We start from the raw sequence: 19,610 nt of genomic DNA, 5'->3' as shown, positions 1-19,610 counted from the left end.
GTAATGTACAGCACGACAACTATAATTAATAATACTGTATTGCACATTTAAAGTTGCTAAGAGAGGAATCTTTAAAGTTCTCACTGCAAGAAAAAAAATCTGAGACCACGTTCAGTGATGGATGTTAACTATTAACTAGACTTATTGTGGTGATCATTGCAAAATATACAAAAACATCAAATTATTATGTTGTATACCTGAAACTAATATAATGCTATATGTTGACTATACTTCACTAAAAACAAAACAAAACAAAAACACAAGAAACAAACTAGCAGGATACCTCAAGTCCCACACACTTGAGAAACCTCCTGTTGACCCTCTCCCTCCTCACCGACTCAGGCACTTCTTTTGGGCTCTGGGGCTCCAGAAAACAGCCTGAGAACCACTACCCTGAACCCTTCTCTAAATGTGTGCCAAATCAATGAACTTGAAATGAGCAGGTTTTGAGACCTGTATTTCAATTCCTTCGTGCCCAGGGACACTCCTCTCCCCTTGCATTTCCACTAGAGGCTCTTACCGTGTTCACATGTTACCTGTTTGTACTTTTGAGGCAGACTCCAGCCAAAAGCCTGCACTCTACCATCTTCCTTCTGGACGTGTGCCTTTACCTGGCGATACTGTTCTCTCTTCTGTTCTCTGCGTGAGGCTAAACTAGCTTCAGTTCTAAAAGGAAAAGAAATATCCCTTTTTAATTAAGGGGATACAATAACAACAGCATCTCTCCCCCTTCCCACTAAGAGAGCAAAAATAACAACCAAAAAATTACATAATTTCAGAAGAGTTTACTTCAGACTTCTGCCTTAAGAAGTATTATCCTAAAGCTGGTCTTTTTAAAGTTTTGCGGGGGGTACAGCGTTCAAGCTTTAACAGATTAGCAAGCAGTCTGTTTTATTATGTTTAAACATCAGCCATCGGATTTCTATCAGGTTTCAGATTTTGGCCATATGAAAGGGAAAAATTCTTAAATATCTTTAGTTCCTCCCTTTTTTGTTCATTCAACAAACGTTTACTGAGAATTTTATAATGCCTGGGAATGTACTAGAAGTGACTGAAGATCAACAAATCAATATGGTCTTAGGAAGATAATAAAAGGTTCATTTCTGGGCCCCATTAATTTGTTTCCGAAGACAAAAGTGCAAACTGACTGGATAAGCTTGTGAACGATGGAGTAAAATAACAAAGAAAACCATCCTGAAAATAGTTGGTCTTTCTTTGGGCTATTTAAATTTTTGTGAGGTGATTTGCTGTGTAGGTGGTAGTTAACTGATCTGTGTGCCAGACACTTTATATATAAAGCACTATATAATTTAACCCTAGTGTCCCTGAGCCAGGTTATCATACTCATTTTACAGGCAGGGACACTGGGGCTCGGAGAGGTTAGCTTGTCCAAGGTCATGGACCTAAGGAGTAGTAGAGTCAGGAGAGAAATTCAGCTACTTGTGACACCAAAGGAAATGTTCAAACATCCAGGATATAGGCTCATATAGGCCTTTAACTCTACTGATATTTGTCAGTGTTGTTATACCAGCACCAAGGAGACATTTTAAAGCAATTCTCTGTTTATGAAAGCCCTGACATGCAATTTTCATAAAAGATATTGACTACAAGTAATTTACTTAAAGGTACGCAGCCACATTACAAAAATGGTTTCTTTATAGACTTATTGTGAACCTTATAGCTGATCTGATAAGCGGCAAGAATATCTTAACTGTTAACTTATTTTTAGAGCATAAGCACAAGTCTGGAAAATACTTACTCTTCGCTAAGGAAATCAAAGGCTTTGGACTTATCCCCAGGGAGCTGAGATAAGGTGCTGCTTCTTTTCTTGACAGAAGGAGTAACATGAGAGGTGGGTGCATTGTACTTCAAATTAACAGGTGGTTCAGGTTTCTTAGCAGTATTACTTGAGGAGCTAAAAAGTCGGCTGAAACTAAAGAAAAAAGTGAGAGTGAGAGAGAGTGAGTGAGAGACAGTAAGAGCCTTATTACATGCACTGTGAGAAACAGTCCATAACTTTCCACAAGTTAGAATGCTTTTACAAGGCAATGAGTTAGAAACTGGCAGAAAGATTTTTGTAGTCATATACTACTTAGCAATTAACTCACTCACAGCCAAACTCACATTCAGTAAAGAGAAACTATTGCTTAAAATGGCAGACCCTTGTTCTTCAATTAGCAATTCACATAATGAAAGGAAGAAAGTCTTAAGTACAGGGAACTTCCTGTAATAAAGAAATAAAGTAAGATGGTTCCTAGCTCCTACTTGGTGAGTAGTGGTTAAATAGCGAGGTTATGGCTGCAAGATTTGAACAGAAGCTTAGTTTGCCAATTCTAAAAATAGTAAGAAAGCACTGGAACACATATTGCCATTTTAACATCTTATACATATTTCTATTAAGCTCAAATCATAGATCTACCTTCACATCCACTGAAAAGAATGAACACTTCCAATAAACAGCAGATTCACCAAAAAATGGATGTTTTAAGCATAGTAAATGCACAGTACTTCTGGCAGGAACATAATTCAAGTCCAAAACACACAAATATACACACTTCTCAAACCTACAGACACTAAATTTCTAAGCTTTACTTTGTCAAGTTCCATAACAATCACAGAACCAGCGAATCCACGTTAACTTATTCACTGAGGATCCAGGTAATTACCAACTCTATGAATAATTTCCATAGTTTTTATTTAATTTAGCAGAAGATTCCACCAAATGCACAACCAACATGATGCAGCTTACGATAGCATATGTTTTGTCCTCAAGAATAGCCTTACCGAGCTGGCATGCTACATATTAAAAAGAAGAAGTACAGTTTAGCCATATACTCCAAATTTTAAAAAGAAAGAAGACATAAAATCACACTTAAAAAAATTCTGACTGTAATCTTCTTGTTTCAAAGTGCTCTCTGATATCTTTATGTGTTTTTGGATACTTACAACTGCCAAATGCTTGACCTTTTTTTTTCCTGCATGGCTGGATTTTCTCTTGATGCACTACATTTGAAAAGAAAAACAAAGAAAGAAAAAATGTTTTATCAGTTAGGTGTTCTAGCTTTCTATCTGAAGAACAGAGGACCCAAGAAGTTCATGAAATACACAAAGGAGAATCAGCAATTAAATTCAGTAAGTAGTTGCTTTGACCTATCAACTGTCAGTCAACCTGTAAAGGCTAATACAACTAAGATAAATAAAACACCATCCCTTCATCAAGAGTCCAGTCTGCTAACAGTGACAAGACTGTTATCTGTGCTAAACAGGCAGCTAACATGCCTGAATGTTAATATTTAAAATTTTTTATTGAAGAGATATCCTCCAATTCTCCCTTATGTCAAAATACTGTCTTATAAATCCTAAATCCTTATCTTGACATAAAGGTCTCTATCATCTCATGCTCTAAGTTCTCATAAAATAACTTGTAACTTTACTGTTCTGATGTGTCATTTTTCACAGGACTAAAACTTTCCCATTACTGAAAAGATCACCAGAGATGGGGATAAACTGGTAGTTCAAGAAAATTTCAGAAATTTGGCACTCCATACCAATTTAGTAAGGTGGTAAGGATTCTGCTTTCACTATCAGAGTTCAGTTTTCACGGTTTTTTAAAGGACTGAATTTAAAACATCTTTTAATTCAATGAAAAAGTTAAAAGTGAGCTACCATTTCTTTTGTGGAACACCACATGGCTGTTAGAATTAAAAATAGCAATGATGGGGCGCCTGGGTGGCTCAGTTGGTTAAGTGTCCGACTTCGGCTCAGGTCATGATCTCACAGTTCGTGGGTTCGAGCCCTATGTCGGGCTCTGTGCTGACAGCTCAGAGCCTGGAGCCTGCTTCTGATTCTGTGTGTGTGTGTGTGTCTCTCTCTCTGCCCCTCCCCACTTGCACTCTGCCTCTCCCTCTCTCTCTGTGTCAAAAATAAATAAACATTTAAAAAAATGAAAAAAAAATAGCCATGAAAAGTAGAACCTGTCTATATACCTCAATTTTTAAAACATTTATCCATTATTTATTTAATATCCATTAAATGTGAGAGTTAAGAACAAGCTTCTTAGTACATCAGTTTCTTTGACCAATTAATGAAGATCAAATTCTGATCTCCTTCCTTGTTAGCAGCTATAAGCAATTACAATTTTAGCAAATTGTCAATGTGCTATTCAAAGTACTTTCATTCTAGTACGACATTGGTAAAAGATGTATAAACTGTTAAATAATGTAATCACAAACAAGTAAAAGTTGGAGGTTAAAAAATATGCTTATAAACTTTAATATGATGTATTGGTGTATATGTACTGTTATTGGTAAATCTGACATGGGAATCTAAACTCAAAAATATGGGCGGAGTGCCTGAGTGGCTCAGTTGGTTAAGTGTCCAACTTCAGCTCAGGTCACGATCTCACAGCTCGTGAGTTCGAGCCCCGCATCAGGTTCTGTGCTGACAGTTTGGAGCCTGAAACCTGCTTTGGATTCTGTGTTCTCCTTCTCTCTGCCTCTCCCCTGCTTGCACTCTGTCGGTTTCTCAAAAATGAATAAATGTTAAAAAAAAAAAAAAAAATTAAGTAAGGAACACTGTTACTAAGTATGACCATAAGATGGCAGCACTAGGTGTGATCTAAGATCCAACCAACAAAGATGTCAACAGAAGGTACATTTTGCATGAATAGTCAGAAAGGAGGGAAAACCAGACAAGAGTATTTTCCAGAAAGACACTGAGAAAAATGACTTAGTTTCCTGTTTGGCACAAGAAATTTTTATCTTTTCCTGACATTATTGCAAAAGTAGTTGTCAATTTCTATATTCTTTTGAAAAATGACCACCATTCATAAGTAATAACAATTACCTTTTAGAGGTCATAGGAACATTTGCCAAGGGCCCTTTGCTCAAAAGGCACCCACTTTGATCACATTCTGTTCCTAATTCCTAGTGTTACTTTAGAAAGTATCTCCTAGTGGGGTGCCTGGGTGGCGCAGTAGGTTAAGCATCTTGGTTTTGGCTCAGGTCATGATCTGACAGCGTGGGACCCTGCTTGGGATCCTGTCTCTTTCTCTCTCTCACTCCCTCCCACGTTTGTGCACTTGTGGCTGCGCGATCTCTCTCTCTCTCAAAATAAGTAAACTTCTGTAAAAATCCAAGTTAATTAAAAAAAAAAAAAAGGTATCTCCTAGTAAACAGAGTAAGAGGTTTGGATCCCCAAGGCAAGACTCTAGTTCTGAGTGAAGGAATGTTCAAACCTAGGAAACAATACTAGAAAAACACCAAGAGGCATTTCTCACCGAATCATCTCTGTCCATCGAACAGCTTCCTGAAGCTCCATCAATCTCTCTTTATACTGGTTTCTCTCCATTAGAACACGGGCCATTTCTACTCTAGTAAACCGCTTCCTCTGGGCTGTGGGAATATCACTCTGTAACGAAAAGAACACTGCAGATCACTCTGGGAGCCTATGTCTGTTTTGGTGTTATGTTAAACTTAAAGCTTTGAAACATTTCTTAATTTCTAATCTACTGGATCATTTAAAGAGAAATAATTTCTAAAAATAAAATCAATAGAGAGATTTAAATAATTACCTATGATGAAGAAAGGTATACAATTTAATTTCTGAAAATAGAGATATTTGAATATACCATAAGGAAAATGCAAAGAACAGTGTAGATTTTGAACTACAACCAAAAAAGATTAACAAAATATATCTATATAGACTTAACAAGCTCGCCTGGAAATGTTCCTCTAATAACATTATTTTCAGTTGATGTTCTACAACAAATGCTAATTATTCAGCAATTTTTACAATTTAGTTCTGAAAGGGGTTGTTTACCTCAGACTACCCATCATATACATATCCAAGGCTAGCACAGACAGTAAGTTTACAGCCTAGTTAGATTACCGAGGTGCCCAACTCTAAGAGTCACTAAAGCACCAACAGAAATACAACAAGTGTATTAACTAGAATTCTTCTTAAAGAGAGGAAAGGATGTAACTGTGGTTAAGTCCCAAGAAGGCATGCTCAAGTCAACTTCCTTCTACTGTAATTCCTAAATGCTCTTCTGGGGAGGAAAGTTGGTTTAACTACAGGGTTTCTGTTTTGCTGAGCAGAGTATACACACTGGGGATCAAAACGGAAAGGGTGGAAAAGTTAAGAAAGAGGCTGAGCTTAGCACTCAGGAGTCTCCTACTTTGTCCTCTCCTTTAAACAGAAGTCAAACAGCAGATGATGAAAGGACTTCGAATCTGCAACATGGTAACCACACTACAAGGGTTATCTACCCTCGCAGAAGACTTGTACTAGACTGTTCACAACATTGTTTGTGGTGTTGTAAAAAGCTGAAAATCACCTAAATATACATTAATAGGAAAGCAGATACTTAAATTGTAATATATTCATACAATGGGATATATATAAAGCAGTGAACATGCAAAACTTATAGCATTATACGGTAACACAAGTGATCTCAAAAACATAATACTGAGCAAAAGAAGTAAATCTTAGGGCACCTGGGTGGCTCATTCGGTTAGCCATCTGACTCTTGGTTTCGGCTCAGGTCATGATTTCATGGTTTGTGAGCTCAAGCCCCACATCAGGCTCTGCTCTGACAGCAAGGAACCTGCTTGGGATTCTCTACCCCCCGCCCCGCTCTTTCCCTGTGTTCGTGCACACACTCTCTCTCTCAAAATAAATAACAAGTAAATCTTCAACTATGAAATAAAAAACAATGAAAATTGAACCATATTTTGTAGTGATACATATATGCATGATATGATAAAAAAAATTTTTTTAAATATATTTTTATGTTAGTTCTACTATGCCCAACATGGGGCTTGAACTCATGACCCTAAGATCAAGAATCACACACTCTACTGACTGAGCCAGGAAGGCGCTCTGATAAAATTCTTTTTTTTTTCCCCAAAGGTAAGAAAATGATAAATATAGGACAGTGGTCTCCTCTGAAAGGGGGGAGCACAGGGTATCTTCACTGTTTGATAATGTTCTAGTTCTTAGGTTAGGCGGTGGGGTCCTTATGTTAATTTATTATGTTTCATAACTTACATGTGTTATGTATATTTTTGGTATGTATCAAGTATTACATATTAGGGGCACCTGTGTAGTTCAGTTGGTTAAGTGTCCAACTCTTGGTTTTGGCTCAGGTCATGATCTCACAGGGTTGTGAGAAAAGCCCCGCATCGGGCTTTGCACTGGGCATGGGGCCTGCTTAAGATTCTCTCTCCCTTTCCCTCTGCCCCTCTCTGTCTCTCAGAAAAGAAAAAAAAAGAAAAAAAATTTATAAACAAAAAGTGAGACTAAAGGGGCATCAATTAAGCATCTTCTACAGGGCACCCACATATCTCAAGGCTGATGCTTGACCAGCAGATACCTGTTATAGGAATAATAATCTAGAAGCCATAAGAATTACTAGTATGCTAATTATACTGGCAAGAAACTCATATTCAGTCTTTTGAATTTGCATATGTTGAAAACAATATAAGCTGATTGCCTCCTATGAAAGTTCTAGAGCTCATCTTTTTGTTTAATACTATTAAACAACTTTTATTATTAAGCTTTCATATTTCAAATTCAAAATTTGAGACAAAACAAACAATAATAAATCCCAAAATGTTTCAACTGGTCCTTGAGCTTGAACATGCAAATGCAGGTCAAGGCACAGAGCCACAGGAAAAAATAAGCACACCACAGGTCGCCAGAAAGCTCAGCACCTGGATACCATGTGGGAACACGAGCTATCCTATTCAAGACCACAAACAGACCATCTCTTTTCTTCTCTTTTTAAGTTTACTTTTATTTTGAGAGAGAGCATGCACACGCAGGTACAAGCCAGCAGGGGAGGGGCAGAGAGAGAGGGAGAGGGAAGATCCCAAGCAGGCTCCATGCTGTCAGCGCTAAGCCAGATGGGGGGCTCGATCTGACAAACTGTGAGATCATGACCTGAGCTGAACTGAGTCGGGCACTTAACCGACTGAGCCACCCAGATGCCCCCCGACTTTCTTTTTATAATGCTATATCTAAAGATTAACAAGATTTTCTTTTTTTTTTTTTTAACGTTTATTTTTGAGACAGAGAGAGACAGAACATGAATGGGGGGGAGGGTCAGAGAGAGAGAGGGAGACACAGAATTGGAAGCAGGCTCCAGGCTCTGAGCTGTCAGCACAGAGCCCGACGCGGGCTCGAACTCACGGACCTCGAGATCATGACCTGAGCTGAAGTCGGACACTTAACCGACTGAGCCACCCAGGCGCCCCACAAGATTTTCTTGAAATACCAAAATGTGGTAAGAAAAACAGTCCAAGATTGTAAACCTACATCATCATCGTCTTTTGCTTTTTGCCGTGCATCTTCAGCTTCTGCGCGAGCTCTAGGGGAAAAACGGAACATGTTATTTGAGTTGCACTCATCTTTTCAAGGAATAAAAGAGTAGGTCACAAATGTTAATCAACACTAAGTGATTATCTGTCTCTTTCCAGAGTATTTAGCTGCTTTCACTTAGGGCAACACTGATGTAGCACTGTTCTCAGGGAAAAAACCGGTGTCGAAGAAAGTGGGGTGAAGGAAAATAATGACTATTGCTAATTTCTTTACTAGCAGATTTTAGAATGGTTCTACTAACTTTTTTCACATCATGACAGACCCAGAATGTGATCGTGGTATCACGGGGTGAGAGGAGGGGCAGGCTCACGGCACAGCGGCCTTTTCCCAGGCAGCTGGTACCCGTCTCGGGGTGACGCCTGGGCCCCTCTGTGGTATACCGGCAAAGACAGGTGGGTTCAGAAGATTCCAGAGAAAACTTACTTCCTAAGCTCTTCCTCCAGCTCCTTGTTCTTTTCCTCCAGCTTCAGTTTGGCCTGTTTCACAGCCTCCAGCTCCCCTTGTAGCACATCTTTCTCACAGGTCAGCTCATCCACCTTTGCTATCAAATCATTCTTCACTACATTCAGAGCATTTCTAAGAAACACGTATTTCGAGTGTATCATTACAAATACTCTTTCTGTCTTTCAGCTTATTCTCTTACAGACTCAAGTAATTATACAACCAAAGCTGAATAATTGAATACTTAGAGATATTCCATGTGGTGCCATTTGTAAATAAAGATTAAAAAACACAGAGCAACCATCTAAGTTTTTACTCTTCTCACTTATTGAAGAATACACGGATAAAGCAAGGCAGATCACCAACTAATGAAAATGACAGAATTAACTAAGATTAAATTTTTACAAAATGGCATCATCCATACGTGTACTGTTAAGTTCTGAAAAAAAATATTACCTAATCAATAAAGTAAGGTTTATCCTTGAATTTACCTTTACTAATTGATGAGGAAAAAAAGTCTAAAGAAAAAAAAAACTGGAAAAAAATCTAACATATAGATCTTTTGGGTACAGGTAGGTATAGTGCCTCTAACTGCATTCTATTTTGGATATACCTGGGTGTTCCAAAGATGCTCTGACACAGCAAATTAACAAAGGGCCACGGTCTGCTTTGCCCCATGACTCAGAACCTGCCTGAGCCCAATATGTCTGAGGGCCTAAGACCCCCAAAATTATCCCTGAAAACCTCCAATTATGGAGGAGAGCTCTGAAAAGGTGGCCTGGGTATACATCGAAACATGTATGCAGAAATAAAGACACCCCAGAGGAAAAAGGTAAGAAAATGGGCATTCCAAGGGAAGGAGCAAAAAAAGCATAGGACATATGCAGAAGGTTAAGAGAAAGGCATGCACACTTGTTGAATGGAAAGGAGATGAAAAATATTTCTGCAAAAACCAGAGCAAACAAAACATATCCATCAGTGAAAGTAAGTCCCATCACCCATTTCAGAAGGGGAACGAGATAGGGTAGCGAGCCTGCAGCTGCATGCTGTGTTAATTTGAACAAGGGTCACTGACTCAGATGAGAAAATTCAGTATCTTGTGCTTCTTGTTATAATTTTGGATATATACTTACTTGGTTTCCAACAGTTGTGTATTTTCTAATATAAGATTCTCAACTTCACGACCCATTCCTACCAAAACAATAAAATAAGAACTCTCAAAACACATTATCAAAAATTACATAAACTTGTATTATAGTAAACTATAGGCTCAAATTTTAATTTATAAATTTTACCTGTCCTTTAGTAACCTTATTTTGTCTATAATTTCATTTGATATATCTACTTGTGTAGGTTATAAAATTATAATTATCGATCACAAAACAAAGCTAAAGATTTTGTTAGCCAATTCTTTGTAACTGTTAGTCTATATTTTGTTTCTCATAGATAGTATTTCAAAATGATTAAGACTTTTCTGCCAAATATTCTAAAAAGTAGCAGTACTTAGAGAAAAAAAAAAGAGTAAGCATTAATACAGATCAAAAATCATTTCCAAATCACTGCTGATATTGTAGGCTTTTGCCTAAAAATTAGGTCTTACTAAGAGAGAACTGGCAGAAACAAAGCCAAAGAAAGACGGAACCCCAATGCAGATGAAACCTTACCAAAGAAATTATGGTCTTAAAGCCCATGCATTCCATGTAAAGCGAAAACAAAGAACAAGAAATGTTTTATGTAAGAAACAGCATGAAAAAAGATTATTAATCTGTAAAGTTTTATGCATGATATGAAATACATCTGGAATCACAGTGTTATGATTTAATGCATAATGATGTGCAAAAGACAGAAATTAAGATGATTTCCTTCATTTATATGGATGCTCTTTGATATGTTTTACCAATTCTTTTACACAATGAAAACGGATTAGAATGAAAACCCCACATCAATAATATAAAGTTTCCCTCCAAGTGCCACCTCTGAAATGATAATGTTCAGTTATTACTTTACAGAATCCTGTTTAATAATTTAACGAGGACTGTAAGGTTGGCAGATAGAGCATTCAATGCAAGATCCAATGCAATGATCTTTAGGGAGAAGAAAGTTATTTAATTTGCTAATTATAAGAAACTGAAGAAATAAAACAACACACTAGGGAATGTATCTCAAAAAGTTACCAAATCAAAAAAGCAAAACAAAGCAAAACAAAAGACCCATCACTCACTTAACCCAGCTAATGCTGGAAAATACACATTCAGCGGAAGAAGTAATATTCACACAACCCAGAAAAACAGAAGGGAAATATCCTAAAGAAATATTTCTAAAGAAAACTACATAAGGAAAAGGAATTATTTTTTCTTTAAATAATTTTTTTAAGAGTAGTATTTCTAATGACTTAAAGATTATTTAAAACAAAACCAACTTAGGAATGCTAAAAATTCAATGCTTACATATACGGAACTCATATTTTGTCTATTCTAATTATCTCAAATACTCTCAAAGATCAGGGTACTTCTACCATGAAGAATTAAATGTCAGAAACAGTAGCTTATTTAATCATCTATATATTCTTCAAAAAGTGAAAATAAAGACAAACTAAAAAAGTTTCCAGATTCCAATTCCAAAATGAATTTTGGCAAGATACTGCTGAAATATGTGCTTTAAACACTAATGTTAACTTCCAATAAAGCTTTACAGTCAGAAGAAATAGGGTTTAGATTGGTTGAAAAAAGCTTATGTAATGACTGTGTTTGCTATAAACTCTCAAGCATGTAGGGAGATAAGCATAAAAGCTGAAAACATATGGAAGGCAAAAAAAAAAAAAAATAGTTGAGCAGAAAAAAATGATGAGAAAGCATTACATGAGGATAGCAGCCAAGAACACCTAGCTTAAAAAGCAGTAATATTAAAGTATTTAAAAGCATACACACCAGAATATTCCCCTGGGTAAGCAGCCCAAGAGAAAAATGAATGAGAATCACAATTAGATTGTTTTCAGAAAGCAAGATCTATGCTCATTTGTTTCAAAATGAGAGAAAGGAGACAATAAAATTTAAAAGATGTAGAGAAACCAACCATTAGCTGAACACAATGTAAATATTATAAATAAGAAAAAATCTTGAAATATGTACCATATGGGAATCATATCTGATAATGTAGTTTCTAAAGTTTACACATTCTCAGGAAGAGTTCTCTCAAAATCTAGTGTATAAATTTAATATGTGGTCAATAGGATTGTGCAAAATTTTCATTTTGAAATGTACTGATAAAAACTAACTCTTAACTATAAGGAAAACATAACTTGAAGTGGCCCCATTTCTATTCAAGGCTTCAACCAAACATAAACGTAGATCTAACATATTTGCCAACTTTACCTATTAAAAAACAAGCAAACAACTACCTGGCAGTTTTGTAAATCATAGAAGTCTCCCTTGGATGTTAGCACCAATCCTCAAGCTACGTCCATAGCTGGGCCTCCAAATGATCTGTTAATCCCTTGAGAAAGTATGCACAATTTTGTCTACCTATACATGCATTTTCCCAAAAGTACACTGCTTTCTTACAAATTCTCCCATAAAGGAGTTCTAATTCTAAAAGGTGAAAGAATCACAGATTTAGAGGTGAAATAAAACTAATAGAACTACGTAGCAATCCATTCACTAAACTGCTGTGCTGTGTGCTAAAGACTCACTAGTGAGCAAAGGACAGAGTTGTCTTGGCCACACAGAGCTTAGAGCCCCAGGGAAAGGAGTGTGTATACAATTATAGTAAAGAACAAAGTGTGGCACATCGAAGAAAGTGAGGTCCATGAGAATACATTTCATGGACAATGGAGCTTTAACTAGGGGATCAAAGCAGAATTCCAACAAGAGGATATGCAAGGGGATATAGAAAGACATAGATATATAGATTTTTTTTTTTTTTTTTTTTTTTTTAAAGAAAGGGAGTAAACAAGCTTTGGTGATTGGTTCTCAAGGAAGCAGGAGAGATCCTGAATGGAGAACTGAGTGGACACTGAGCTCATTCATTCACTGAGACAGTACACGCTGGGGTAGGAATAGCCTTGAGGAACAGGACAACGAATGATGAACTGAGCTTTAGGCACATCAAGTGTAAAGCCCTATAAATCATCTTAGAGGTGTCTTGTGGGCTGCCTGGAAGTAACAGTCTGGGGCTCTAGAAAAAGATCTTAGAAGGAGATAAAAACTGTGGAGCACTTTTCTATGAAAGCCAAGAAACAAGAGCAAATAAGATTTCGCAAAGAAGCATGCCTGGGGCACTGATATCTGAAAGGTGGGGAGAGAAGAGGATCCTGTAAAGAAGACTGAAAAAGAAAAGAGGCGGGAAAGAATGCAGGAAAGTCTGTTATCACAGAAATTCAGCAAAGATGGTGTTAAAGACAAATGCTACCTGAGAAGTCATATGAAAGAATGTAGATGGAACCAGAAGGAACCGCTGGATATAGCAAACAAGAAGGCTGTTTCAGGCAAGGAGAGTGCAGGGAAGAATGTCCACACAGACTGCAGAAGAGGTGCGAGTGGGAAAAGGGAGATCCTGCCAATTAAAGTAGCTACACATTCAAAAAGTCCGCTTGTTCACTGATGTATCACAAGCATCTGGGAGATACCTCGCTGATACTGCTGCATAAAGCAGAAATGCAAAGAAAGTGAGTGATTGGGTGGAAAGGTGCTGAAGGTATAGGGTCAGAAGAGGGTAGTACTTTGATTTTTAAATGGAAAAGATCTGAACATGCTTAAATGAGAATAGAAGAAGTAAAGACAGTAAAGTTGAAAATATAGAAGATAACAAGAGAAAGAAAATCCCAACAGTAGGATGTATGATTTCCAAGTTCTAGAAAGTGGTCATAGAGAATACATGACTAAAGTGAATAGAAAAAGAACTGATGAAAATAAAGTCAAAGGATAAGGACAAACGGGGGTGGGGGGAGGTGCCTCTTTTAAATTAAAATCAGAAAAAAATATTCTAAATGATGAGTATAGGCATAATGACTGCGAAAATTTATATCCTTGAACAAGAAAAGAGTTCTACAATATAGTAATTAAGAAAATGAATAATGAATCACAGAAATGGACTATTGTACTTATTTATCAACCCCAAGTCAATTAAAGAACTTTGGGAAACAATTTTGTTAGTTTCACTATCTTCCATTTAGTATTACACTTCAATTGCTATCACAGATCTGTACAGAAGAGAAGCCAGGGAACACATGTATGACTTGGAAATTTCATTTACCATCTTTGACCACAAGGTATTCATGTAAGCATGAGTCACTACACTTAAGGTAATAGAGTAAAATCTTCTAATCTGGAACATTCTAGAGAAAAATATATCAGTATCTGAAAAAGGGAAAAGACACTAGTTTACAGTCTATTTCTTACTTTCAAAGTAGAAAGGAAACCAGAGTTAACAGGATTTTGCTGTTAACCTATTCATTATGCTTAATTTTCTGACTTAAAGAGTGGAAGCTTTCATCTGATTTAAAAGACCACAATTATCTCTAAATACTATGTGGCTTCTTAACTCTTTCCAAAAAGTTAACTTTGGAACCACTAACCTCAAAATTACATTATTCAATATTAGATTATGAAGTAATAAAGAGTATACATTAAAAAAGCACTTCATTCATGGGGCACCTGGGGGGGCTCAGTCGGTTAAGCACCTGACTCTTGATTTCACCTCAAGTCATGATCTCACTGTTAGTGAGTTGGAGCCTCGCATCAGGCTCTGCGCTGCCTGCATGGAGCCTGCTTGGGTTCCTCTCTCCCTCTCTCTCTGCCCTTCCTCTGCTTCCTCATTTTCTCTCTTTCTCTCTCTCTCAAAAAAAATGAACAAACTTAAAAAAAAAAAAAAGTGCTTCACTCTGGTTAAATACAAAGAGCAGCATGAAAGAATTTTGGGGGGTATATTGATTCTGCTGGTGATTATAAATTGTGCCCATTTGTCAAAACTCAAAAAATTCACCATAAAGGGTGAATCTTACTGTATATAATAAACACTTAAAAATTCTTCTTTCTAACATTTTTTGCATATACCCTTCAATTTTGCCAGGGACTCAGTTTCCTAAACAGAACTTTTTATGCATAATTAAATGTTAACTAAAGTTACAGTGTAAATTTAAATGTTAAAAAATGGAATGTTCCTTAAGAATTACTCTTTAGCCCTCCTTGAGAAATGCAAACTCATTCAACTGCTTCCAATCTTTTACTTAGACTTTAACAGTGGAAATCTATGACTAACTGAGAATAGTTTTATTTATGATAAACTTTCAATCTCCCTTGTGAAATAGACTGTGAGCTCCATTTAGACACAACTTACATTTCCTTCAAAAATACTTCAAACTTTTGAGGACATAATGGTAATCAATAAATTTAACACAAATTAACACAAGCAATCCCATTCTATATTCACAAGAACTAACAAAGAGCACCTTTTGAGAACACTATATAGTCTTTATTATAATTACACTAATAGATACAAAAACTTTTTTAGAGACCAGTATCTATTCCAAAGGCATAGGTTTTAATATGGTAAGATTTTCAATTTCTGTAAGGTTTTAAATTATAAGAAGGGTACATCAAAGCTACTGACATTAACTCAGAATCTCATAATTATCATTAAAAGAAACTTTATCGATCACCTAGAGCAGGAGTCTACACATTCTTTATGTAAAGGGTCAGATGGTGACTCTTTTGTCTTTGTAAGCCATATGATCTCTGTTACAGACTACTGAACTGCTGTTGGGTCCAAAGCAACTACACATAATAAATAAACAAATGATAGTGGCTGTGTTCTAATAAAGTTTTATTCATACACACAGGAGAGGAGCTGGATTTGGGCCAGTGAGCCACAGCTGGCTCAATCTTTGACAAGAATCCAGTTCCTTCATTTCATAGTAAGAAACTAAGATTGGGAGAGGATAAGCCATTTGGCAAAGGTCACCAGATAAGTACTGAAAGAGCTAAATACTGAAAGAGCTATTCTTTTCAAACCAGGTGTTCTTCAACAACACAAACTCAAACTGATTACATCCCATAAAGCTAAAACAGAATATTCTGTGAAATCTCAGAAAAAAAACAAGTATTATATATTCTTACTTAATTAAAGTCAACAGAATTTAAGGAAATCTACTTAAGGGGCACCTGAGTGGCTGTCAGTTGAGCACCCGACTTCGGCTCAGGTCATGATTTGGATCCTCTGGCCCCCTCTCGCTGCCCTCCCCCACCTGCACTCTCCCCCAAATCAGTAATATTAAAAAAAAAAAAAAAAAAAAAGAAAAGAAAAGAAATGTACTTAAGCCAGGAACTGTCTATCAGTCTATACACAAACCACACACACACACACACACACACACACACACACACACACCCCACTGTGCTCCTTATGTGTATATTGTTCTTGGAATATAGCACAGACTCAATAAATGTGCTATGTGAATTTCAAAATACAAATTTAAATGCAATTCAATTTGAGAGATATCCACATGCAAAGATGCTTTCATTTAAAATTTTCATAACCTCAAAGAATACTTTCCTATTAATTACCTGAAAGTGCAATCACTGTGTGCTACTGACACGTTGAGGACATTTTAAAGTAATGTTCAATTAAATCATTTAAAATCTATTTTAAAACAGTATGATACTTCTTCAGATAAGCTATCATACCTAGTAAATCCGCTCCTTCATCCACATCTCCAATTAGGCCTGAGCCAGCTGAAGACAGTTCTTCAAAGAGAGATTCTGTATTGCGATCAAAAGCTTTGTTCTCTATGCCTTTGGTGGGAGTGCTATGCAACAAAAACAACACAAACAAATCAACAAATGTTACAAAGACGTTGTCAACAGTGTAAAATGAATACAATAGGCAAGTAATTGCCTATTAAATTTATATTTAATACAAAACATAATTTCAAAAGATTTCTGAAAGGTTTCCTAAGAAATTCTCATCAAATTTCACAGATACAATGACTGAAGAGGGGTGCCTCGGTGGCTCAGTTGGTTGAGCGTCTGACTTTAATTTCAGCTCGGGATCTCACAGTCGTGGGATCAAGCCCCACGCTGGGCTCTGTGCTGATAGCATGGAGTATGCTTGGGATTCTCCCTCTCCCTCTGTACGCCCCCCCACACCCCCCCCCCCACAACAGCATTCTCTCTCTCTCAAAATAAAAAATAAACATTTATAACAAAAGAAAACAAAAGAACAAAACAAAAATACACAATGAAAATACAGAATGACAGCCAACAGAGCACTGTTCTGCGTGGCATCTGGCACTGTATAAGTGCCTTACCAAGAATGCCTTACTGAATCCTCGCACCTACTCTATAAAGGAGGTGCTATCATCCCAATTTTATAGAAGAAGAAACTAAAGAGATTTAGGAACTTGCCAAGATTGTCCAGCAAATGAGAGAAAGAGGCAGGATTCAAACCTAGACAGTCAGGTTTCAGAATGCATGATGTTAACTACCGTGTTATATGTTATCTGGGTATAACTTGGCATGGCCGTTTTATTTTTCTTTTAAGGGAAATTACAGAATCTATTAAAATTTATAATATAAATACCCACTGACCCAAAAAGCCAATGTCTAAAAAAATCATTAAAAAACCCCTGTCATAAGAAGGAAATTACAAATGTAAAAGGATGATCAGAGTAGCATTCCTATAGTAGCTAAAATTGAAATGACCTAACTGATCATTAACAGGACAGAGGTAAGTTATGGATATACATAAAAGTTAAAGACTTTTAACTTTATAGTTAAAAACATCAAAGTAGAGCTTTACAAACTAAAGAAGCCCATTATATAGAGGTGCTTTTTGTTTTTGTTTTTTTAAAGCAAGTTACAAAACAGTGTATATATAAGCCCTTTATTGCAGGAATATGGAAGGAAATGGGGAAATGTTTGTGTGTGCACTAACACTATCCTGCACAGGATTTCTAGTTAAACTTGGTGGACCAGACATAGTCATTTGTCACCCAATAGGACATAGAAAATAGATAAAGAAATTTCAGCAGACGAAATGTGAACAAAATTCTGTTAAGATAGAAAACAGGCCAGTAACAGAAACTGATTTGACAGACCAGAAAAATCTGATAAGCCACTGGGGTTTAGGGAGGAATGAACACAGCACGTTGCTAGAACCTCTGAGAAGCCCAGGAATTGAAGGAACCAGCAATCTATAGACAGGTGCATGCAAGGGGGAGCCTAAAACAGAAGGATGGGACGAAAGCACAAGAAACCCTATGACAGTGAGGTCCAATCCTCCAGAACAGTGACACCTCCCCCCCGCCCCCAGAGAACTCTTGCTTTTGGTTCAGATCCTGATCTCAAGGTCATGAGATTGAGCCCCATGTCGACATGGAGTCTGCTTAAGATTCTCTCTCCGTCTCTCTGCCCCCGCCCTGCTACTAACCTAAGCCTAAGCAAACAAAACAAAATCCCACTAGGGTTTTACTGAGTCCAGAAAAACAAAGTTGTAAAAGAAAGTAAATGTAATCAGTATATTCTGTGGCTAAGCTGTGATCAGTATTTATATAGTCATGATGATTTAAATAATGAATGTTAATTTAACAAACACAGAGACAGATTATATTGGGAGGATGAAAGGAAGGATGGTGATTTAAGGAGCTATCCTTGTCATCTTTCACTGTAAAGCCAACAGCTAGTATTAGCGTTTTTAAATCTGGTTCCTTGGGCACCTGGGTGGCTCAGTCAGTTAAGCATCCGACTTCAGCTCACGTCATGAACTCACTGTTCATGGGTTCAAGCCCCATTTCGGGCTCTGTGCTGACAGCTCAGAGCCTGGAGCCTGCTTCAGATTCCTGTGTCTCCCTCTCTCTGTTCCTCCCCTGCTCTCACTCTCTGTCTCTGTCTCTCTCTGTCAAAAAAAAAAAAAAATAAAGATTTAAAAACAATTTTTAATTACAAAAATAAAATAAAATCAGGTTCCTCATTTGATCCACAGAACACAGAAAGTGATTTGAGTGACTGTTGTCTCCATTCTAGATGCACAGGAGTGTAGCTAATTCATTAGCACAAGGGATGCCCTGGGGCATTAGGACTTAATTTTCTCACAGAATCTCAGCCGAGAAACAGAAGGAGCAAGGAAGAGAACCATAAGGATGTGATTCCGATACCTGAAGAAAAATGGCAAAAGAGAACTAAGATGTGGCTGCCGCCACACCACAGCCTCAGCTGTGCCGAAGCCCAAGTTCTCCATGGACAACCTGTGAAGGCCGCTCTAGTGAGGTCAATTGGGGCTCAACATGCTGGGGGAGAGTTGAGCTCAACATTGACCTGCCCCACAAGAAGGTTGGTATCAATTCTGAGCACAGCATGGACACTCGCTGGAGACCCAGGGAAAACAGGCAAAGCTGTTTCCCAGCTCAGCCCCAAGTAGCAAGGGCCTGGATCCCTGCTCCCAGGACGGACCAAAGGGGGCATGACGCTGATTCCTCTCCTGCCTTCTAGACAGACCTGGGGCCTGGCAGTCCTGCCCAGCAAGGGGAGTTCCTACAGAGAGGCTTCCTCGCCCTGTTCGTTTCCCCAGAAAAGTTGAGCCACTTTTGTTGGGGCAGGGGGGGGGGGGGGGGGGAGAGAAAAAGATAATGAAGAAGAGAGAGACACTGCCTACTGGGAATGGGAATGAGGGGTGGGCAGGGGCAAGGGACTACTACTGCCCTTCAAATTTTGTATTATTACCACTTGACCTTAATACTGCATACATGTATGAGTCTAATAAAAATAATATTTTTAATTTTTACAGAGGTTCAGAAT

General features: G+C 37.5%; 1 protein-coding gene across 10 annotated transcripts in view; it reads right to left on the bottom strand.

Moving 5' to 3' along the window:
- The window catches only part of SPAG9 (sperm associated antigen 9), a 133,496-nt gene that overhangs the window by 25,722 nt on the left and 88,164 nt on the right, over positions 1 to 19,610 (bottom strand). For 4 of the 10 annotated variants that reach the window (XM_030294911.1, XM_030294914.1, XM_030294915.1 and 1 more), the window contains 8 exons: positions 16,503 to 16,624; positions 9,957 to 10,014; positions 8,806 to 8,958; positions 8,320 to 8,371; positions 5,279 to 5,409; positions 2,947 to 3,003; positions 1,760 to 1,933; positions 537 to 666 (listed from right to left, as the gene is read on the bottom strand). In XM_030294911.1, coding sequence (XP_030150771.1) covers positions 537 to 666; positions 1,760 to 1,933; positions 2,947 to 3,003; positions 5,279 to 5,409; positions 8,320 to 8,371; positions 8,806 to 8,958; positions 9,957 to 10,014; positions 16,503 to 16,624 — 877 coding nt within the window. Of the gene's footprint in view, positions 1 to 536; positions 667 to 1,759; positions 1,934 to 2,784; positions 2,797 to 2,946; positions 3,004 to 5,278; positions 5,410 to 8,319; positions 8,372 to 8,805; positions 8,959 to 9,956; positions 10,015 to 11,750; positions 11,763 to 16,502; positions 16,625 to 19,610 lie in introns of all 10 variants that reach the window. The other 6 variants (XM_030294908.1, XM_030294912.1, XM_030294916.1 and 3 more) reach the window with 3 other exon arrangements.

The sequence above is a fragment of the Lynx canadensis genome, chromosome E1 (genome assembly GCF_007474595.2).
Source record: "Lynx canadensis isolate LIC74 chromosome E1, mLynCan4.pri.v2, whole genome shotgun sequence".
Lineage (NCBI taxonomy): Eukaryota > Metazoa > Chordata > Mammalia > Carnivora > Felidae > Lynx > Lynx canadensis.
The sequence above is the reverse complement of the archived record's forward strand: the minus strand, read 5'-3'. Positions and strand labels throughout refer to the sequence as shown.